Source organism: Moschus berezovskii, chromosome 4 (assembly GCF_049115385.1).
Source record: "Moschus berezovskii isolate FMDL1 chromosome 4, NW_MosBer_1.0, whole genome shotgun sequence".
In the NCBI taxonomy this organism is placed as follows: Eukaryota; Metazoa; Chordata; class Mammalia; order Artiodactyla; family Moschidae; genus Moschus; species Moschus berezovskii.
The window spans coordinates 35,050,444-35,074,444 of NC_142463.1; the positions used below are offsets into that span (position 1 = coordinate 35,050,444).

General features: G+C 36.1%; 1 protein-coding gene across 1 annotated transcript in view; it reads left to right on the forward strand.

The window, feature by feature from the left end:
* HOOK1 (hook microtubule tethering protein 1) overlaps window positions 1-24,001 on the forward strand; it is a 71,081-nt gene that overhangs the window by 839 nt on the left and 46,241 nt on the right. Inside the window, exons 2-8 of the mRNA XM_055402022.2 lie at window positions 6,815-6,900; window positions 11,441-11,513; window positions 15,584-15,634; window positions 17,040-17,172; window positions 20,646-20,713; window positions 21,895-21,957; window positions 22,664-22,747. Coding sequence (XP_055257997.2) covers window positions 6,815-6,900; window positions 11,441-11,513; window positions 15,584-15,634; window positions 17,040-17,172; window positions 20,646-20,713; window positions 21,895-21,957; window positions 22,664-22,747 — 558 coding nt within the window. The remainder of the gene's footprint in view (window positions 1-6,814; window positions 6,901-11,440; window positions 11,514-15,583; window positions 15,635-17,039; window positions 17,173-20,645; window positions 20,714-21,894; window positions 21,958-22,663; window positions 22,748-24,001) is intronic.

The following is a 24,001-nucleotide window of genomic DNA, read 5'->3' on the forward strand; positions in this document are numbered from 1 at the left end:
AGGACATCCGTTTTTGTAGAAGCCTCTTAGAAGAGGTGATTCCACGTATATATAGCCTGCGTGGGTCAGAAGATAATGTTGGGGGTGGGGCGCTCGTATTCTCTTTTTCTCACTGGTTCCCCTCCTCTTCCCATGGACAAGCATTTTCTTTAAAGGGAAAAAAACCTTGGCATTTTCGTTTGCACTTTATCCGCACTTGGTAGTCCTATTAATTTGTGTTGGGTTTGGACAGACAGAATTAGTCCTCAGTATTGCGATCAACAAAAGTGTCTCACCTTTTGGAAGTGCTCAGCGATTGGAGAGAGCTGACATTCAGATGTGGTTTCTAATCCATATTGGGCAAGTCTGACGCCCCGTGGTCCACAAGGTGCAGTCAGTGATGCTCACCCCTAAAGCAGTTGTTTAGTTTTGTGTCGGGGAGTGTGTGTACAATGGAATGTAAACCGGCTAGATTAGGAGGCAGTAATTGATGAGTTTCTCTATCTCTCAATGCATGTAATTCAAAAGAAAGAAATCAGGGAACGTTTCTGGCAGTATGTGAATTCTCTTGTAAATAACCATATTGTAAAGCTACCTCTACACTTTGGAGGTAGCTTTCACTCTAAGTAAAATGCAAGCATCTGGAGTTTCTGAGTTAAAAGCAATTAGCTGACTGTTCACCCATGCTGCTGCTGCTGCTAAGTCACTTCAGTCGTGTCAGACTCTGTGTGACCCCATAGACGGAAGCCCACCAGGCTCCCCCTTCCCTGGGATTCTCCAGGCAAGAACACTGGAGTGGGTTGCCATTTCCTTCTCCAATGTGTGAAAGTGAAAAGTGAAAGTGAAGTCGCTCAGTCGTGTCTGACCCTTAGCGACCCCACGGACTGCAGCCTACCAGGCTCCTCCATCCATGGGATTTTCTAGGCAAGAGTACTGGAGTGGCTTGCCATTGCCTTCTCTGCTGTTCACCCATATTTTCACTTAAACTTAGTATGGGGTTTAGATGCCATGTTTAAGGTTGTCATGAAATAAGGCAGTTACTTCTAATGGTGTGGTTTAGTAAATGACTAATTAAAAGGGTGTTTCATAATCTGTTGCATTGTTGCTCTAAACATCTGACTTACATAGTAAACTTAGTCTTTATGATGTCATTGACTTATCTGAGGGTTGGTGGTGAAGTATAAGATTTTCATGAATTTTATTTAAAAATTTAAAATATTTCGTGACTATTTCCATTTTTTTAATCAGTATTAATAGTGTAGTTCCTACTTTGTATAAGACACTGAGGAAGAAAGATATCAAGAATAATCAAAGAATCTTCCATTTTAATTGGTGTGGTTAGGTAGATCTGTGTATTTTTTATAATGGAAGGCAAAATTCCTTAAAAACAGTAAAATTTCTATTGTATTTTTTTTTGGTTGTGCCGTTCAGCATATAGGATCTTTGTTCCCCCACCAGGGATGGGATTGAACCCATGCCCCTTGCATTGGGAGTGCAGAGTCTTAACCACTAGATCTCCAGGGAAGTCCCATGTAAAAGAATTATTTAAAACATAAGGAATGATAATAGATGACAGAGTATAATCGGTTGTTTGCTTCTCCAGTTCTTTCTCAGGCTGCTGAAACACTGTGGAGAAAATGCAATTAATGTGCAGACTGTTGCCTCTCAAATGCTGCTATCGCCAAATCCTCCTGTTTCCATACTCAGCCCAGCTTTACTGTTTGATTAACCATACACTTCCTCTCATGTTTCTCTTTGCAAACCTTAATCAGGATCCTGTTTGAGCCCCGTCAGGAAAGTGACCTCCTCCTTATCTTTGGCTCTGGTTCTAGATCCACACCTTCCACCTTGTCTGAAACTTTGCTCTGTCATTTATCCCCTCTGCTGCTGCTGCTGCTAAGTCGCTTCAGTCATGTCCGAATCTGTGCAACCCCATAGACGGCAGCCCACCAGGCTCCGCCGTCCCTGAGATTCTCCAGGCTAGTATCTGTTTTTTCCTTTCCATTAGTTCCTTCCTCATTACATGTAAAAAACAGAAAGCTGTCACTCTCTACTGAGCCACACTGTGTCCCCCACTTTCCTTCAGTCATATTTCTTTCATTTTTAAATACTCATCCTTTATACTTTTTGAACTTTTATTTACACCTCAGCCCACTGCACTTGAGTTCTTTTCTTTAACGCCTTCTCTTACTCGGTTTGGCAAACTGGAAACTTATATTATCCTTATGTTAATTGATGGTTCCTGTGTGAAATTATCTTCTGCCTTAGTTTCTTGGGTTCTTGCCTCTGCTGCTGCTGCTGCTGCTGCTGTTACTTCAGTCGTGTCCGACTCTGTGTGACCCCGTAGACGGAAGCCCACCAGGCTCCCCCTTCCCTGGGATTCTCCAGGCAAGAACACTGGAGTGGGTTGCTGTTTCCTTCTCCAGTGTGTGAAAGTGAAAGTGAAGTCGCTCAGTCATGTCCGACCCTTAGCGACCCCATGGACTGCAGCCCACCAGGCTCCTCCATCCATGGGGTTTTCTAGGCAAGAGTACTGGAGTGGCTTGCCATTGCCTTCTCCGTCTTGCCTCTAGGCTTTTCTTTACTTCTTTGGATGATTCTCAGAGAACTTTGCTGATTGTCAGCCACTTCACTGTTAGTGTTAGCTTACCTCCCCAACTTTCTACAAACTGCCCTCATGCCATGCTTCTCTGTGCCCCCATGCTGCATTGACTTTCTTTAGGAAGATAAGCATTTGTGTGGGTTTTGTTTTGGGGGGGTTGTTTTTATTTATAAATGCATCAAACCTCTTTAACTTATCTTTCCTTTACTTTGAAATATCCTTCTTCTAGTTCTTTCAGTGGCTGATTGACTTCTTACCGTTCATTTCTTGGGTCTGGTGTCATCTTTCAGAGACCTACCTGTACCCTACTCATATCCTGTTGTAACCTGTTAACCCCTTTTTGTTGTGTCTGTAAACACTTAACATTTTCTGAAGTCATGTTGTTTGCACTTTGGGGACAGAGCCCTTGCCTGACCTGTTTTCTGTTCTGTCCCCAGGAACAAAAACTGACTAGGATCTCTAGTATAACATTGAATCAAAATGATGATAGTAAATATCCTAGTCTTGGTCCTGATCTCGAAGACTAATATTTCACTATTGATTTATTTCACCACTAAGTACCTGGGATACATTTTTAACTGTTTCGTAGAGAATTGATGAATTTCAACACGTTGAAATCAGGAGAAATCAGTTTTCAAGACACAGAGAAGAGCCCTTAGAAGTAATATAAATGGTCTTCTTTGATGATAGATTGAAAGATGGTAATGGAAGACACATTTGTCATGATATCCCTGGACTCTTAATGTGTTCCCCTGCCAATCTAAGAAACGTTAACCTGTTGAGAGGAAATTGTAGGAGATAGAAGTTTAAAAAAATGTTGTAACGGAGTAGAGAACACAGCTGCTAGTAAACCGTGTACTTTCAGTGCTGCACATTGTTCTAGGACAATAGAACCATCCTTAACAGAGAAGTCACCAAGATAAGTTGGTTAGGTGAAGAGATGCCTGTTTTGGCAGTGTTTTAAAAGTTACATTTTATGATTTGGAACTCACCTTAAAATAACTAATTCTTCGAAATGTTATGGTGCCACTTAGCAAAAAAATTCAGGGCTGAAAGATAAACTTGGCATCATTTACATGGTGGAGAGAGTTCAAGGTATGTGTGTGAAGATGAATTTAATTCTGCCTCTTGGCTCTGTGACATTTTGAAATTTTAAAATCTTTGGACTCTAATTTCACCAATTAAATTAGAGTGTTGGATATGCCCAAATTACCCACACACAAAAAAAGGCACGGTTGAATAGTTTTTATAAAGATCTTAAAACAAAGCAATGATCCTCTTTCTGAAATGAGCAGCTGGGTGAAGAGAATTTGAGACCAGAGTTGACTCAAAGTTGATTTTTTGTGGACTTTCAGTTGTGAAAACCCCTTTTCTTTCTTGATTTCTTTGACATTTATATTGAAGCAGTTCAGGAACAGCATTTCCACATTTCTGATCGTTTGCTTTCCCAGGGACGGGGGAGCTGGTGGGCTTCCGTCTATGGGGTCACACAGAGTCGGACACGACTGAAGTGACTTAGCAGCAGCAGCAGCAGCAGCTTTATTTAAAAATAAAGAAGAAAGTAAGATGCTATTTGCCAGAGGACTGTGTTTAGAGGTGGAAGCCCTGTCTGTCATTTTTGGGTCACTCACAAAGAGACTTCGGCCTCTTCACCTCTATAAAGAGTAGTCTGAAAGAATGCATTTTCTTTTGTCCTCCTGTTTTGGCTGTACTCCCCTCACTGGGCTTTATAATTTATTCACACTTCTTGGTTATAAAGTCTTTCAGTTTAGCCAAATGAAATGACATTCTCTGTTACCTATTTTGTAACTAGTTTAAAAGCTTATAGGAAATACTTTTCATGGCTGTAAAAAGGAGAAATTGATCTTAATTCGGGTGTGGTGGGCCTTGAGGCACTCAGTGTATTTACTCCTTTTACATACTTTACTATTTTGCCTAATATTCTGTGTCTCATGAAATTGTCTTTTTAAAATCACTAATCATAACCATTTTATAGAAACTTAATGGTGTAAAGTGTAATTAGGAAGCATTGAAAAATGGAAGCCATATTTTACCTGCAAGTATGTGATTATCTTCCTTTGAAAATGTCCTAAACCCTAGGGTTTTTTTCCTTGTACATACTCGACTGCAAAACCCTTTTTACTTTGTATTTTAAATATTCCATGAATTCACGCTGTTCTCTCAGTCAGTATTATGGTCACCTATCTCAGCATCCCAGGTTATCACAGAGACCATTCCTGGAGCCTTCTGACTGACACAGGCCTGAAACTGTTCTCTCTCATTCTCTGTGTCACTCTTACTGCTATCCGCAGCGTACTGAAAATGTCTCTCCCTTGTTACTCTTCCGTGATTCTTCATCACCCAGAGCAATAGTTTTAAAAAATGATGTACATAACAATCACTTGGGGATTTTCTGATTCTGATACATGTTGTCTTAGACTCCACACTTTGAGAAACCCTGACTCACAGCTAATGTGCTAACAGCTGTTGAATTTGTACCATGTGCTAGACACAGATCTAAGTACACTGTGTTTGCTGATTTATTTAATTCTCACAACCATCTTGTGAGGTAGAAACTATTCTGCTGTTTCCCCAGAGTATAGATAATACCTTGAAGGTTAATTCCAAGTTTCTTACCATGGCCCTTCCAAGTTCTAACCTGTGCCCCTTGGTTGTCTCCCTTGGCACTGAAATGCATAGAAATCCAGCAATACTGAACTATGTGTTACCTAAAAATACCATTTCTTTTCTTGTATTTGTACTCTTTCCATGTTGCTATTTCCTAAAGCTTCCTTCTCCTGGTCCTTTCTATACTCAAGACCATCCATTGGAATCATCTCTAAGAAGTCTTTCCTAGTACACACCCTAGTTAGATTAGCTAGCTCTTACACAGTTCAGAACATTTTGTGCATACTGCAGTCATGGGAGGAGAAGTGGCGTCTTCTAGAAATGATTTGTGTCTTTTTCTCCTCTCCTTAATTCTCACTTGAAGCTTCTTAAATGTGGAAACCTGGTAATGTTCCCTTGTAATTCCACCTTATACTACAGTGCCCTCCGTACGGTAGAAAGCTCAGTAAAGTATCTTTATCTTTGTGCTTTGAAAGTAACTGTGGCTCGATTTAGGTTCTGTCAATCTTCCATGTTGTGTTAGGGTAATAGAGACAGATTTCTAGAACCTCAAAATACAGCAACCACTAAAGGTGTTTTATGGTGGTAAACTAAGGAATTAGAATTGAATAATTGAATAGTAAAACAGATGAATGGGCTTCCCTGGTGGCTCAGAGGTTAAAGCGTCTGCCTCCAATGTGGGAGACCCGGGTTCGATCCCTGGGTCGGGAAGATCCCCTGGAGAAGGAAACGGTAACCCACTCCAGTATTCTTGCTTGGAGAATCTCATGGACGGAGAAGCCTGGTAGGCTACAGTCCACGGGGTCACAAAGAGTCGGACACGACTGAGCAATGGAACGGAACAGAAAAGAGATGAATAAGTGTGGGAAAAGAGAATCATAGTATATTTAATTTAAGATCGTTACAGATTGAGATTGGATTTCTAGAAAACATATAATCTGTTTTAGCTCTGTTGTAATTTGCTTTTAAATAATTCTTCTATCTTGTATTTACCTATTAGAAAGAGCTGCCACCATTTCACTTCTCTTTTCAAAATATACATGAATATTTAACAGAGATTTGGAAAGTTAGTAGTATCTAACACCGAACTAGATAGAAACAACTTGATGTTGTAGGTGGGCCCTGGATTGTTCATGCTCTAAGGATAACTGTTGGTAGCAGGCAGGAGTCTTGCCTAGAGCTCAGTGATAAACTAGGTAGTGTTAAACTTGACATTTCTAGCCTTTGTTTTCCTAGCAAGTGATATGAATGAAATTTTAACTTGCAGATATTAGGTTATTTTAAAGTTCTTTTTCTGATGTTATTCTCCTAAAAATTGACAAAACACAAAGTACAACTCTCTTAAGAGTTCTACATGTATTTTTCAGAAATTCCAAAGTACTTCATACATGACATCAATATATCTGAATATTTTAGATATAATATTCAGCAGTTTTATGAAATGTTGTGTTTATTCTTATAAAAAATGCAACACAGTTATAGAAACTTATTAGTATAGTTTCCTTTGTTTGGCAGAGAGTGTTCTCTCTAGTGTTCGTTCATGTATATAAATTCAGTGGAGTGAGGAGTATGGCACTAAAGTAACTTGCTTTAATGTCATTTTAGCTGCAGACATTCAATACTGCTGCACCCTGTCAGGATGTCAAACAGCTGACTAGTGGAGTTGCCATGGCACAAGTTCTTCATCAAATGTAAGTATTGTTTCAGATTCTTCCTAAAATAATTATATTGTCAGGCTACTGAAACTTGATCCTTTTTAGCACTGACAGGTGTATGGTATCGAGGTATTCATGCACCTAGGGGACAAAAAGTTTTACCATCTGATTATTTCTTGCTTAGTCATGGAGATACATCTTAATTGAATTACCAATCAGGATTCTTATCTATTCAAGAGATGTTTAATTTTAAACTTGTTCTGGTCATGTTCACAAGTTATAGTTACTAGGAAAGAAGCAGGTTAAATGAGTGATGTAATTTCTTACAATGTTTTCTCCAGTTATACTGTTGTCATTTTAAGATGTCAATGCATAGAGATTATTGTTTTTTGGATAATTTAAACGTGAAATACTGGTTTTAGAAAAAAATATTAAATTTAAAATTTATATTTGAATTAATAATAGCGATTGTATGAATCCACCAATAATGAAGTGTTCTATAAATGAAATTTTAGCTCACAAATGCTAGGGAATCTTACCCAGTAAAGAGATTCTGTTTGGGTTGGGCCAATTAAATCATTTTAAAGCCAATCAGGGTAAAAATAAAATAATTAAGAAACATTTTTAAGAAAGCAGGGAAGTAAGGCATACAATATCAAAAGAGCCTTAATCCATTATTTCACCATTTTTGCCAAGCATTGTAAGAGGATTAGGGTTATAATAGCCACAGTATGAACTGTACTCTTAATAAGACAAAGCGGGCCAATGCTATAGTCATAATTTATTAATTGTCATATTGATTTTGTATTAGCTGACATTCATGATAATATATCTTCAATGAATCCTGTCTCTGCTCCATGGCTTTAGATGTCAGAAATTGTTTAATTATTGCCATCATTTTTATAAAGGTTTTTTTATGATTGACTCTGAAAAATGCTTTAGCAGAAAATGGATTAGCAGAAATTCTTTTACCATTCTTAAAAAAACAACTTGAAACAATATCATAATCTTAGTTACTTTGAATCTTTAAAATGATCTAATTTGAATAGACAGATTTTTTTGGTTAACTCAAGATTAACACTTTAAAAGATAAATTTAGCATGTTAACATTTTTTTTTTGGCAGTCATTCTGAAGTATGCCTTACTTCCCTGCTTTCTTAAAAATGTTTCTTAATTATTTTATTTTTACCCTGATTGGCTTTAAAATGATTTAATTGGTCCAAACTAAGAATTGGGCTTCCCAGGTGGTGCTAGTGGTAAAGAACCCACCTACCAATGCAGGAGATATAAGAGACACTGGTTCAGTCCCTGGGTCGGGAAGATTCCCTGGAGAAGGGAATGGCAACCCTCTCCAGTATTCTTGCCTGGAGTATCCCATGGACACAGGAGCAGTCCATAGGGTCAGAAAGAATTGGACACAACTGAAGCGACTTAGCACGCACACAAGAATTGTGAACATGGTCTTGTTGATTTGGGAAATTGATCATTGTTTTAATGTACAGTCTGGCCTTTTCTCATTGTTGTGGGTGTTGGTGTAGATGTAAGGCTGGTGAACGTTCACTTACTTCGATATCCAAAAATGTTATTTATATGTATTGAAGCACCTTTCATAGCTTTATACCACAACATAGTAGATGAGAGCTGTTTTTACCATTATATGATGATATACATATGGCTCTTTGACCTCCTATGTGCCAGTACTATACCTGATGTTTAGAATAGGGTCAGGTCAATTTTAGTTAAACTGTATCCTTTATCACCAACTCATTTTTACATAATGTGTTGGCTTCTGTTGTTATTGCTGATCCTCTCTCTCTCCGATATTTTTTTTTTATTCTCTCTTTTGTCTCTTACTATCTTCTAATCGCTTTTCTGCAGGAATAATATGAGTGAACCAATCTTTCTTCATAAAACAAATGACAGTGACCTAAAATTGGCCCTAAATCTCTTGCTTCATTTACTTGTTTTTGCATGTACTTAGATGTGTAAACCTCCTTATCCTATAAGAGCCGGTTTAAATTTATTTTTCTTTTGAACTCCCTTCCATTTTTGTAAGCTTTTTAGAAGTCTGGTTCTAGACAGTGAAACTCACGGCATGTTTTCCCTTAGTTGGGTCAGTGTATCATATTCCTGCTTTAAAAAAAAATAAGCAAATTTTACTTTATTTCTTTGAACACTTCAAAGCATTTTATATATGTTCCAATTTATTATGTATTTCTTTGATGGCTCTTGGGACTCACATCAAAGTTGTTACTGAAAATGAGATGGGAAAGTTTGCTTTTTTAAGGAAATAGCAAAATCTAGTGAATAATTCTTTCATTAGTTACCTGAGGCAGATACACTTCTAAATAATACAGTCTTTTTTTGTTTGTTTGTTTGTTTTTTTGTATTTGACATGGAGGGAGGATATGGGGAAGAGGGAGGTGGGAGGGGGGTTCAAGAAAGAGAACACATGTACACCCAGGGCGGATTCATGTCAATGTATGGCAAAACCAACCAATATATTAATGTAAGGTAATTTGCCTCCAATAAAATAAATTTTAAAAAATAAATAAATAATACAGTCTTAAAAATCAATTCCCAAAGTATCTGACTGAGACATGATGAGTCATGGAATTGTTGCTAGGATTCTACACTTCTTTATTTGTTATCTTTAGTCCAAATACATAATATATATCTCTTTTTTAAATGCAGAAACTTTTAACTCCCATGTTACTATTTTAAAGACACATGGGAGAAAACCTGTAACTACAACTGTATTCATTTCTTGGGATTTTCATAACAAAGTGCAACAGATTATGTGGCTTAAAACAACAAAAATATCTTCTTTAGAGTTCAGGAGTTTACAAGTCCTATATCAAGGTATTGGCTGGACCATGCTCCCTTCAAAACCTCTAGGTCATAATCCTACCTTGCTGTTTCTAGGCTCTGGGTCTCCAGGTATCCCTTAGTTTGAGATTCAGTTCAGTTCAGTCACTCAGTTGTGTCCGACTCTTTGCAACCCCATGAACCGTAGCATACCAGGCCTCCCTGTTCATCACCAACTCCCAGAGTCCACCCAAACCCATGTCCATTGAGTCGATGATGTCATCCAACCATCTCATCCTCTGTTGTCCCCTTCTCCTCTTGCCCTCAATCTTTCCCAGCATCAGGGTCTTTTCAAATGAGTCAGCTCTTCTTATCAGGTAGCCAAAGTATTGGAGTTTCAGCTTCAACATCAGTCCTTCAATGAACACCCAGGACTGATCTCCTTTAGGATGGACTGGTTGGATCTCCTTGCGGTCCAAGGGACTCTCAAGAGTCTTCTCCAACAGCACAGTTCAAAAGCATCAATTCTTCGGCACTCAGCTTTCTTTATAGTCCAACTCTCACATCCATACATGACCGCTGGAAAAACCATAGCCTTGACTAGATGGACCTTTGTTGGCAAAGTAATGTCTCTGCTTTTTAATATGCTGTCTAGGTGGTCATAACTTTCCTTCCAAGGAATAAGCGTCCTTTCATTTCATGGCTGCAGTCACCATCTGCAGTGATTTTGGAGCCCCAAAAAATAAAGTCAGCCACTGTTTCCACTGCTTCCACATCTATATGCCATGAAGTGATGGGACCAGATGCCATGATCTTAGTTTTCTGAATGTTGAGCTTAAAGCCAACTTTTCCACTCCCCTCTTTCACTTTCAAGAGGCTCTTTAGTTCTTCACTTTCTGCCGTAAGGGTGCTCTTTACTTTCTCCCTTTAGTAGCTATTTCTCTAAGAGGATAGTAAATTTTTCATCTTTATATTAATCTCACTCAATTTTTTACTGAGAGTAAGCCTCCAAATATTGTTCAGAATATAATCTTGTATTATAGTTGACTTTTTAATCAGATGTTGTTCTTCAAGGCCTTATTAAATACATAATGATTTTATATAGAAGCTCTTTGTCTTGGACTTCTATGCCAATTTAAGGCTTAACAAATTTAATACTAAACTTTGCTACATACTAGTGTCACTTAGGAGAAGGAAATGGCCACCCAGTCCAGTGTTCTTGCCTGGAGAGTCCCAGGGACAGAGGAGCCTGGTGGGCTGCCATCTGTGGGGACGCACAGAGTTGGACACGACTGAAGCGACTTAGCAGCAGCAGTGTCACTTAGGGCAAATTACTATCTTATACTCAGTTCACTAAAGGAGTAAGGTTGGGGATCATAGACCCTTTACTAAGTTACTGTTATATTATAATGAAGTGATATGGAAAAACAGGCACAATGCTTCATGTGTAGTAGATACATTAAATTGTTTTCTATTGTTTCCTTTTAGGATTGGGATTTTTACATTTACCTGCTACCAGGGTGCCTAGTATGAGTTATTTAGTAAATTTTGTTAAATTGAAGGAGTTAATGACTTAATTCATTTACTATGAGAAATTCCGAAAGAAACCCTTAGGGATAACAAAAAATTCAGTGGGTTCATTTTAAATAATATTTACTGTTCTTAATAAGGACAGCCTTTAAGATGGACAATAACTTTATCTGTTGATTAGATTTGGTATTTTCATGTCATAAAAACATTTTAACGTTAATTTGTATTTTTGTTGTAGTGATGTAGCTTGGTTCGATGAATCTTGGTTAAGCCGAATTAAAGAAGATACTGGTGACAACTGGAGAATAAAGGTATGCAGAATGAATGCTAGATGTACATGATCCAAACAGTGGTTCTGAAATTAGCACTGATGTGAATGTGAAGTGAAGTCGCTCAGTCGTGTCCGACTCTTTGCGACCCCCTGGACTGTAGCCCACCAGGCTCCTCCATCCACAGGATTCTCCAGGCAAGAGTACTGGAGTGGGTTGCCATTTCCTTCTCCAGGGGATCTTCCTGACTCAGGGATCGAACCCAGGTTCTCCCGCTTTGCAGGCAGATGCTTTAACCTCTGAGCCACCAGGGAAGCTTCACTAAGCTCAACTAAATCTGTTTTAAATTAAGTGAAGGCTGTATTTTGTTGCGTATAGTTTCAGTTTTGATAATTATATGTGTTCTTATACCATCATAATCAGACATAGAACATTTTCATGAACCAAAAACATGTATGTATTCCCCTTCCTAGTTAATCCTCACTCCTAAATTGGCCCTGGATGGCCACAGATCTGCTTTTAGTCACTGTAGGTTTAATTTCTAGAAAGTGAAAGTCGCTCAGTCTTGTCCGACTTTGCGACCCCATGAACTGTTATTATTCAGTAGTGTATTACATAGATGCGGATAGGGTAGAGAAAATGGTGTCTTATTTTCCGTGTGAAAGTGAAAGTTGCTCAGTTGTGTCCGACTCTTTGCCACCCCATGGACTATGCAGTCCATGGAATTCTCCAGGCCAGAATACTGGAGTGGGTAGCCTTTCCCTTCTCCAGGGGATCTTCCTAACCCAGGGATCGAACCCAGAGTCTCCCATATTGCAGGTGGATTATTTACCACCTGAGCCACAAAGGAAGTCCAAGAATGCTGCAGTGGCTGGCCTATCACTTCTCCAGGGGATCTTCCCGACCCAGGAATTGAACCGGTATGTCCTGCATTGCAGGTGGATTCTGTACCAACTGAGCTATCAGGGAACCCCTTAATTTCTAGAGTTCAATATAAATGGAATTGGACATTAAGAACTCTCTGGAATTCTTTTACTCAGTGTAATGTGACTCTTGAGAGTCCCTTGGACTGCAAGGAGATCCAACCAGTCCATTCTAAAGGAGATCAATCCTGGGTGTTCATTGGAAGGACTGATGCTAAAGCTGAAACTGTAATACTTTGGCCACCTCATGCGACGAGTTGACTCACTGGAAAAGACTCTGATGCTGGGAAAGGTTGGAGGTGGGAGGAGAAGGGGACGACAGAGAATGAGATGGCTAGATGGCATCACCGACTCTGTGGACATGAGTTTGAGTGAACTCCGGGAGTTGGTGATGGACAGGGAGGCCTGGTGTGCTGTGATTCATGGGGTCGTGGAGAGTCGGATACGACTGAGCGACTGAACTGAACTGAATGTTTTAGAGATTCATCAACGTTGCCTGTATTAGTATTTTTTTTTTTTTTTTGGCTGACTAGTGTTTCAGTACAGTGATTTACTACAATTTGCTTAGCCTGTTGATGAATCTTTGAACTGTTTTTAGTCTTTCTTCCTTAATACTGGTGATTTATGTCTTTTATATTTTCGTTCTTATAAGTCTAGTTTGATTTTCCATTTTTTGAAATTTTTTTTTTTCAAAAGAATAGCTTTTGTTTTCTTTTTTGTTGATTTCCTTTCTGATCTGTATTATTTCCTTTCTTCTTTATGTCTGCACTTTTTTGCTTCTTAAGGTGAAAGCTTAAATGATGTTTTAAAGCACTTTTCCCTGATAGTAAGCATTGCCTTAGCCACATCCACACATTTTAACATACTGTGTTCTTATTTTCATTTCATTCAAAATATTTGATAATTTCCCTTGTGATTTTTTTTTTGACCCCTGAGTAGATTAGAAATAGGTATTTCAGGTTCTAAATATTTGAGGATTTTCTGTGTATCTTTTATTTATTAATTTATAAATTAATTCCATTTTGGTTTGAGAATGTACTCTGAATTCTTTTACATTTGCTGAGACTTATTTTGTGACCTAATATATAGTCTGTCTTGGTGAATATTCCATGTACACTTGAAAATAACATACATTCTGCATTTCTACAACTGTGGATTATTTCAGCTTCTTTGATAGTACTGTTAACATCTTTTATATCTCTATTGATTTTCTGTCTGATTATTCTGTCAGTTAAGGTTGGAGGAGTTTCCAAATCACTGATGATGATTGTGGATTTTTCAGTTTCTCCTTTCAGATCTGCAAATATTTTAATCGTGTAATTTGAATCTATGTTATATGGTTTATATATATTAGTTTTTTATGTCTTGTTGATGAATGAATCTGCTTATCTTTATGAAATGACTTTCTTTATCCTGGTAATATTTTCTGTTTGAAAGTGTAATTTGTCCGATACTGATATAACCACTTTTTTTATGATTTTTTTTTTGCCTATTGTCTTTTTCTTTTCTTTAGTCTCTCTCTGTTTATATTGAAAAAACACCTATTGTTTTAGGTGTATAGCAAAGTGATGTTTTAGGTGTATAGCAAAGTGATACAGTCATATATATATATATATATGAATTAACAAAAGCAGTTCCCGTCTTTTGATGGGGTGCTCATGGTTTATAACATAAATGGCATTATTTTGAGAGAGGGATAACTTAGGTATGGCATTGGGTTTTTTTTCTTTTTGCAGCTTGAGGCAGTTGTTAAATAACTTAATGTAGCTTTTTACAACTGTGTATTCTATAGTATTTTTTCATTTGGTGAAATTTTAACTGTTAATGTTTTTGGCATTGTGCTTTGTACCATTTATTAAATAAAAATTAAAAAAAGAAGAAGAAAAAGAAAATGCTGTGGACACCTAATAGGTCTTGCTTTTTAAAAAATCCATGAACAGTCTCTTTATTTAGTTTTTTTTTTTAGTGAATCATTAGCTTTCTTATATTCCTGCTATTTAAATCCTTGAACATTTTAAACTAGCAATTTAAACATTTTGTCCTCTAATTCTTTCATCTCTCATTTTTGGGCTTGTTTCTGTTGATGTGGTTTCTCCTAATTATAGTTCACATATTCCTGCTTCTTCATGTGTGTAGTAATTTTTTATTGGATGCTAGATAGTGTGAATTTTATTATTGAGTGCTGGGTTTTTTTGTATTCCTTTAAAGAGTGTTGGATTTTGTTCTCACAGGCAGTTAAGATACTTGTGAATCAGTCTGATTCTTTCATGGTTTGTGGAAATGGAAGGCAGATCTAGAGTTGTTTTCTCCTCTTGGACTATTTAGATTCACTACTAAGTTGTGAATCTTTTCGAGGTCTTTATTGAATGCTCATCTGTGTTAACCTGGTCATAGTCTCCTCACTCTGACTGGTGAGAATTTCAGCTGTTTCTGGCCCTGTGCAACCTTCAGGAAGTGTTCAGTTTATAGTTCCCTGGATTGTTGTTTCCTTGGAAATTATTTTTGTTTAATCTCATAGTTTCACCCATGCACGTACAAATTATTGTTCAGCCAAAGAGTTGAAGGAACTACTATGCAGATTTCTGGAGCTCCTTCTTTCCATAGCTCTCAATCTTCATTTATCTACTCTGCAAATCCCACCTACCTTGGTCTTCCTGGACTTCTGTTGTCTATCTTCTCAAATCCACTAGAATGTCAGGCTTTGTTTTGTTTCCACCTCCCTATGCCATGGTGTGAAAATTACCTCTAGAGAGAAATCTTAGACTAGTATAGGGCTCACCTTTTTTGTTTTTCTTCTCTCAGATATTAGAGTTCTATATTGTCTTTTGGCTAAGCTTGAAGATAATATTCCTGTTTTCTAGTTGTTACTCGTGACTAAAAGTGGACATGCTCATAGCTAAATTTTCTAAGTTAGTACTTGAATTCTAACTTAGCCACAACTTAGTTGTGGCTCATTTTAAATAGAATCACTGTGGTTAAACTATGTAAGCAGTAAAACATTTTTTCTTTAATAAAACCCTGAATAAAGCTTTGATGTTTAAAAATTACCGTGTACTTGTATTTGTAGAACTCTAATACGTATTTTTGTTGTCCTTTTTATTGGGAAGTTTTTATTGTCTTTCACCTTGACATGCATTTTCTTTCATTATTAATATTAAATGATTTATTTCTTATTTTTTCTTCTGTTAGGCTAGTAATTTAAAGAAGGTACTTCAAGGAATTATGAGTTACTACAATGAGGTATGAAAATCATCTGACTGTTTAAATATACTGTGATAATTACATTGACAATGAAAAATGACTTGCTTTTAGTTTATAACATTTTACGATGTATAATTCATAATTGAAAGATATTATTTTTTCTCCATTTTTAGTACACTCAAATTTTGTGAACATAAAAGGGCTAAAACTTAATATATTGATTTGAAAAATAATGTTTATATGTTGCTACTTTTTAAGTTGATTATTTTCTCAAAATTCCTTACATCTTTATATAATTTGATTTTATGCAATGCTATAAAGTAGATCTTATAATTAAATTGAAGTACTTTTCTGTTTATTTTTTTTAATTTTTAATTTTTTTTTTACTTTTCTGTTTAAAGTATTATTCTGATGTTTCTTTCCAGTGTAAACAACAGCAAAGATACACTATGAAATTATGCTTGTGCAAGTGAATTGAGGAAGAATGCAAAATAAAAGTAGTATTAAAGTCACATTAGATATTACATTATTCACGTACTTTGTTTTTCTTATTACGCATTATGAGAAATTCTCTAGTAGGATTATTTGATATTATAAGGTTAATTGTTTAATGTGTGAAAGCTTTTGGTCTGGTTTTGCCATTAAAGAATTTTTTTTATTTTTTTGTACATTTGAACTTGTTTCTTCCAAGTAATTTTCGAACTAAAATTTTTCATCTCACTGATGCCTAAAGCTCATTTTGAAGTTTTGTTTGTTTTTTGTCTTTTTAATGCCAAGAATACTTTTTAGTAATTTGAAGAAAACAGTCTTGGGAATTCCCTGGTGATTCAGTGATAGAACTTGGCACTTTCACTCCCAGGGCACTGGTTCAATCCCTGGTTGGGAAATTAAGATCCCACAAGCCGCGTGGCACAACAAAAAAATAGAATGAAAGTTGTTTGGTCTCTAAGTTGTGTCCCACTCTGCGATCCCATGGATACCATGCAGAAAAATTATAGAGCCAGCAAAGATTAATCGTTTAAATCTGTTATTCATTTGTCAAAGTGTGACAGTTTATTTTGTGTTTCTCTGTTCATTGAAACTATATCAAAATATTTTGACTATTCTTTGACTTAACATAAATCTGTTTATTTTTTATGGAAAGGCATAAGTTTTATCATAATAGATCAGGCCAGGGGCTTCTTAAACAATTCCTCTCTCTGACAGTGGGGTAAAATGATACTTGGTATAAAACTATGTTAGTTGCATTTGGTTGGTTCTCAAAATTTTAGGAGCTTGCTTGAACTTTGCTAACTGGTTTTAGTCAATAATTGTGGTTTTGTCATTTGTTAATTTATCTGAATCATTTCATGAACCTATTTATAGAATTTGTCTTCCTTATAACAACTAAATGTATTCCGTAGCCTACATAAGTGAGTGATCTAATTTATTTTTAACAATGCAGTTTTTGGGGCAACAGATTTCTGAAGAACTTATCCCTGATTTAAACCAGATAACTGAATGTTCAGATTCTGTGGAGCTTGGGAGATTGCTCCAGCTTATTTTAGGTTGTGCTGTCAACTGTGAAAAGAAACAAGGTAAGTGAGTTTCCATTATTTGAGGATATCTACTTTCTAGAAACAACCTACATTACTTATAAGAAATATCATAGTAATATACAATTGAGGGTTGGCAGAAGGCCAGAGGTTCTGAATTCAAGCACAGTTCTCCCTTAAAAAGGTGCAGATCTTCAGTATCCTAATTGTATTTCTGAATTCTGAGATTCATATTCAGTGGCTAAATAAAATGTACTTTAATTAGCTTAATTTAATCAGTGCTTAGGACTTAGTGGATATTCAATAAAAATTGTACTTTTCATTTGATAATTTTTCTCTTTCACATACAGAAGCTTATGTTGGTTCATATTTTCATAAATGATTATGCAGCTGCTAAATTATAATCCAGCCTTCTTCAGGTGATATTCTATTTTCAGAAGAATGCCTTCAATGTGTCCTCCAGATAAGCAGTCTGATGATATAAATGGAATTGAGGACTATATTAGTATATCCGAACACAGTAATCCATATCCAGCTGAGTACAAAAAGAATGTTTTTGGTTGAAAGTAATGAGTAAAATGATGAACTGAACAGACCAGGATCTACTTCTCTCAGGAGCTTGCATCAGTTTGGGTGATGAGATTTTTGATCCTGTTGTTTTTTGCATGACTCATCCAAAACTGGCTTTAGGACATCACCTTTTTAAGAGGATGTTGGGTGCTGAAGTTTGTAAAATACTTTAAGTCAGAACCTTAGAAAATATTCAGTGTTATCTAACTAATGAAGAGAGCACATAAGACAAGATAAATTCTGTAAGAATTAATTCAGGAAGGAGAAAAATAAAATATATGAAATCAACTATAGTTTATCAGTAAAAAAAGGGTTTGGGTATCAGAAAACTTTCATATTAGGCCATCTCTATTATTAACTGGCTGTTTTTTCTTGGGCGAGTGAGTACTTCTCCATAGGTTTTTATTTCTCATAGCTATCCTTTGCTGTGCAAAAAACTTTTAAGTTTAATTAGGTCATATTATTTATTTTTATTTTCACTACTCTAAGGAGGTGGATCCAGAAAGATATTGCAGCAGTTTATGTCAAAAAGTGTTCTGCCTGTATTTTCCTTTGAGAGTTTTACAGTATATGGTTTTACATGTAGGTCTTTAATCCATTTAAAATTTATTTTCATGTATGGTATTAGAGAATGTTAATTCATTCTTTTATATTTACCTATTCAGTTTTTCCAATACCACTTATTGAAGAGACTGTGTTTTCTCCATTTTATATTCTTGCCTCCTTTGTTATAGATTAATTGACCATAGGTACGTGAGTTTATCTCTGGACTTTCTATCCTGTCCCATTGATCAATACCTCTGTTTTTGTGCCATTACCAAACTGTTTTGATTACTGTAGCTTTTGATTACTGTATAATGAGGTCAGGGAGCCTGTTTCCTCCAGCTTCATTTTTCTCTCTCAAGATTGCTTTAGCTATTCAGGGTCTTTTGTGTTTCCATACAAATTTTAAGATATTTTTGTTCTAGAGCTGCAAAAAATGCCATTGGTAATTTGATAGGGATTGCATTGAATCTATAGGTTACCTTCGGGTAGTGTAGTCATTTTGACAATATTGATTCTTTCAATCCAAGAACATGGTATATCTTTACATTTGTTTCTGTCAGCCTAGTCTGTTGGTGGGAATATAAATTGGTACAGCCACTATAAAGAACAATATAGAGGTTAAAAACTAAAAATAGATTTGATTTACTCTTGGGCATATATCTGAAGAAAACTAATTAGCAAAGATACTTGCACCCCAGTGTTTATTGCAGCACTATATACAACAGCCAAGGCATGGAAGCAGCCTAAATGTCCATCAACAGATAATGGTAAGGAAGATGTGGTACATATATACAATGGAAGATTACTCAGCCATAAAAGGGAATGAAATAATGCTATTTGCAGCTACATGGATGCAATTAGAGATTGTTACTAAGTGAAGTAAGTCAGAGAAAGACATATATGATATACTAATATGTGAAATCTAAAAGTTGTACAAGTGAGTTTATTTATAAAACAGAAACAGACTCACAGGCTTAGCAAACAAACTTATGGTTGCCAAAGGGGAAAGTTGGGGAGGGCAGATAAATTAGGATATTGAGATTAACATATGCAAACTACCATACTCTACTCAATACTCTATAGTAACCTATATGGGAAAAGACTGTGAGAAAGACTGGATGTACATGTATATGTATAACTACTTTCCTGTACACCCAGAATGAACACAATATTGTAAATCAACTATATTCCAATGTAAAATAAAAATTAAAAAGATAATGGAATGTTTCCCTTAGGGGAAAAAGAACATAGATGATTCATGGGAAGAGGTAAAAATACCAGCATTAGCAGGAGTTTGGAAAAAAACTAATTCCAACTCTCAAACATGACTTAAGGAGTTCAAGACTTCAGTGGAGGGTTTAACTGCAGATGTGGTAAAATAGCAAGAGAATTCGAATTCGAAGTAGAGCTTGAAGATGTGACTAAATCTCATGAGAAAATGTTAATAGATGAGTTGGTTCTTAAGAATGAACAAAGAAAATGGTTTCTTGAGATGGAACCTACTCCTGGTGAAGATGCCATGAAGATTGCTGAAATGACAACAAAGAGTTTAGAAATTACATAAACTTAGTTGACGAAGCAGTAGCAGGATTTGAGAGGATAGACTCTAGTTTTGAAAGAAGCTATACTGTGTGTAAAATGATATCAAACAGCACTGCTTGCTACAGAGAGATTGTTTGTGAAAGGAATAGTCAATTGATATGGCAGACTTCACTGGTGTCTTATTTTAAGAAATTGCCACAGACAACCCAGCTTTCACCAGTGCCCTCTTTGGTTTTTTTCTAGCAGCCATCAGCATCAAGATATCAATAAGATCCTCTATTAGTAAAAGGATTAGCACTTACTAAAGTCTCAGATGATGGTTAGCATTTTGTTAGCAATAAAGCAATTTTTAATTCAGGTTTGTACATTGTTTTTTTAGATATAATGCTATTGTCATTTAATTGATTACAGTAGTTTGTAAATAGAACTTTTATATGTACTAGGAAACTAAAAAATTCATGTGACTCACTTTATTGTGATTATTGCTTTATTGTCTGGAACTGAACTTATAATATCTCTGTGCTATACCTGTACATGTGAATTCATCCCATAATGTTGAATATTTAACAAGATAGAAGAAATTGTCATAGTAATTCTAAGATTAATTGCAATTTCTTCTCGTTTTCTTCCTTATAAGAAACTTAGAGATTTTCCTTAAAACACTTATAAATGTTTATATGAATATTTTCAATTATGCATATTTGTTTTCAATGGACATATTTCTTGTGGAAAAAGTATTGTACTTGCATAAAGAGTTATGTGTAGTGAATGAATTTTTATGTGGTTAATTGAACGGCCGAATTACTGTGGGTAAAGAGTAAAGTTTTTATCAGATCTGATTTTTTTTTAAATCATAGAACATATTCAGAATATAATGACATTGGAAGAATCTGTTCAACACGTGGTCATGACTGCTATTCAAGAGGTAAGTTATTTCATAATCACATGTGTATAAAAATCCTAAACCAAATTGAATAAAACTGTTCACAAAAACTTTATGGATGTATATTTCACTACTGTTTAAACGTGCCCTTTGCAGTAGGTTGACTTATCTTTGACTGTTACGTCGTCTCTTCATTCTTTTTCCCCAAAATTTCTTACAAGGACTTCAAGCCCAATTTTAGTACCTCTGAATTTTAAAAGTTAAATTCCTATTAAGTTCCTTTAAGTAACTTCACCTAAGCAAGATAAACAGCATCTTCCCAGATAGGAATTTTTATACCTTCTCTTTTTTCTGCCAGATGGAATAATCGTCTCTGAAATTTAAAGTGTGTGTGTATCTTATGTGCATTTTCAGAATGTTAGAACTGTGAGCAAATACAGTGATAGTTATATTTCAGAGCCAGGTAATCTGGGTTCAGTCCAGTCTGGTTATCTTAAATTATGCCATAAAAATTCTGAATTCATTTGGCACATGTTCATGTTCATTCTTAAAGTCAGACGAGAAGGCTGAGATGAAGTCAGGTGAAGAGGAGGCCTGAGGGAAAATTGAGTGAAGGGTTATTTTGGAAGAGTCATGACTTAAAGGGAGACAGCATATAGGACTTGAAAAGTGGGTATACCCTGAGTTTGCATTGCTAGTTTGAATTCAAAACACCACTATGCATAAATATATGTGTCTTGCATATGCAAAAAAAATTATTTTACAGAATCTCTTTTCTCATATAATTGTAGCTCCTACATTTAAAATGGCTTCTTGGATTAGGAATTTTGCCACATCACTCATTTATAGCTGTATTTTTAAAATGCCAACTCATGTTACAGAAGAATCATTCTTTAAAGTTATTTAATGTGCTCAGTTTTATGTAGAATTTGTATTATAACTTTCAGTACATTAGTATTTTAAATATATCTATTTACATATTTCAAGCACACTACTCTTTGTCTTCGCTAATGTTTGAACATTGAGTTATTTAGTTTAAGCTGCTATATATTTTTTATTTAAATAAAATAAAGGTCATCAGATTAAGGCAAGGAAAAATTAAACATAACACCTTACTGTTATTTTTACTGTGTAAAAGAACTTTTTGCTTGTAAAAAGAAAGTGAATACTTCTACTGTGTAAGCCTCGGTTTATTGTACTTAATTTTATTATTTTAATCCTAGCTGATGAGTAAAGAAATCATGAGCTCTCCCACAAATGATGCTGTTGGAGAATTAGAACAACAGGTGAGTATTTCAGTATGTGAGGAAAAGGTAACAGCGATAGAGTTCCTCTGTCAGTTATTGGGTTAACCAAAAGGTTCGTTCGGGTTTTCCATACATCTTAACGGAAAGACCCAAACGAACTTTCTGGCAAACCCAGTACTGTCTTAACGGCTTACATCAGAGAGCACGTACAAGATATTTTCCTCCATGAAATTTAGATAGTTTGTTCTCTTGTAAGATCTTAAATATTATACGTTCCTTCATGAATGCAGGTAGTGTTGATATCCACAGTTTTTAATGATGGTGTTTGAAGAGTAAAGTGGCATTAAACTTTCCTGATATTTGTTAATACATATGTAGCTCATGCTGCATAGTTACATAATTAAATAGCAGACAATTTAAAAAATTCTTCTAAATTCTAATCTATTTAATAAGGAAATGTGATTTTTATCCGTTGCTTTCCTTTAATGTTGAACTCAGAGGTTCTGTACTCAAGGCTCCTTTCCCTGGTTGGTTTACCCCGTTGTTTTCCGTGGTGGAAAAGATACTCTCTTCCTCTGTATAACCCAACCTGGGTTGTAAGGGAATGGTAAGAGAAGAGGCAGATGCATTTGTTAATTTTGAAACTGCTTCCAACATCAGTATATGTATGTGTTGTGATAAAAGTACGTTTTTCAGTTTGTTTCAAAATATGATTTACTAAGAATTAGGACATTTTCTATTTCAGCTTAAAAGGGCCCTAGAAGAACTTCAGGAAGCACTCGCAGAAAAGGAAGAACTGAGGCTCAGATGCCAAGAACTAGATATGCAGGTGCGGATATGAGAGTAATTTCCTCTTTGCATTAATAAGCCTTTTTAAATTAACTAATGGGTAAAGTGTTTTGGAGATTGGTTTTTATTTCATGGAGGGACCACTGAAAGAGTTTGCTATAGACCTGAATATTGAAGCATAAAATTTATCACTTTTCTTTTAGAGTTGAAAATTGCTGGCGAAACTACTTCATTGAGAAGATCATTCAGATTGTAGAATTTCAACTGCTTAGATAGGGCTTAATTTGTTATTCTGTAAAAGGGGGAAACTAAAGTATCTCCTTTATAAGGTATGAGTATTAAGTGGAGTCCTTTATGGAAATATTTAGAAGTGCTTGACCTGCAGTAAATGCAGGTGCCAAGTTTGTTTTGCCAACATGTACGTGTATATGAACACATATGTAATATTCAGGTTCATATGCACATGCTGCTGCTGCTGCTAAGTCACTTCAGTTGTGTCCGACTCTGTGCGACCCCATAGACGGCAGCCCACCAGGCTCCCCCATCCCTGGGATTTTCCAGGCCAGAACACAGGAGTGGGTTGCCATTTCCTTCTCCAATGCATGAAAGTGAAAAGCGAAGGTGAAGTCGCTCAGTCGTGTCCGACTCTTAGCGACCCCATGGACTGCAGCCCACCAGGCTCCTCCGTCCATGGGATTTTCCAGGCAAGAGTACTGGAGTGGGTTGCCATTGCCTTCTCTGTCGTATGCACATACATGTTAGCAAAATAAACTGGGAATGAGAAACAGTAGTTAAATAGTTAAAGGGGTGAATGGTCAGCCCAGGCTTCCTGTATTCAGAACCTGATCATGTTACTGTTGTTGTTTAGTTGCTAAGTCATGTCCAACTCTTTTGCTATCCCATTAATCGTAGCCTGCCAAGCTCATCTGTCCGTGGGATTTCCCAGGCAAGAATACTGGAGTAGGTTGCCAATTTCCTTCTCCAGGAGATCTTCCTGACCCAGGGATTGAATCCATGTCTCCTGAGTTGCAAGTGGATTTACATCTGAGCCACCAGGGAAGTCCTGGTCATGTTACTAGCTAGTTGTGTCTGCTTGGGCACATTGCTTAGTTCTCTATACTTCATTTTTCTCTTTTGAGAAATGATGTGATAATAGTATATATTTCCCTGAGTGATAATGAAGATTAAGTGAATTAATATACTTGAAGCTCTTAAAGAGGGCCAGGCATATAAGGGGTTATGTATGTGTTTGCATATATTGTTATTATTAAATGAAAGTACAAATATGAAATTA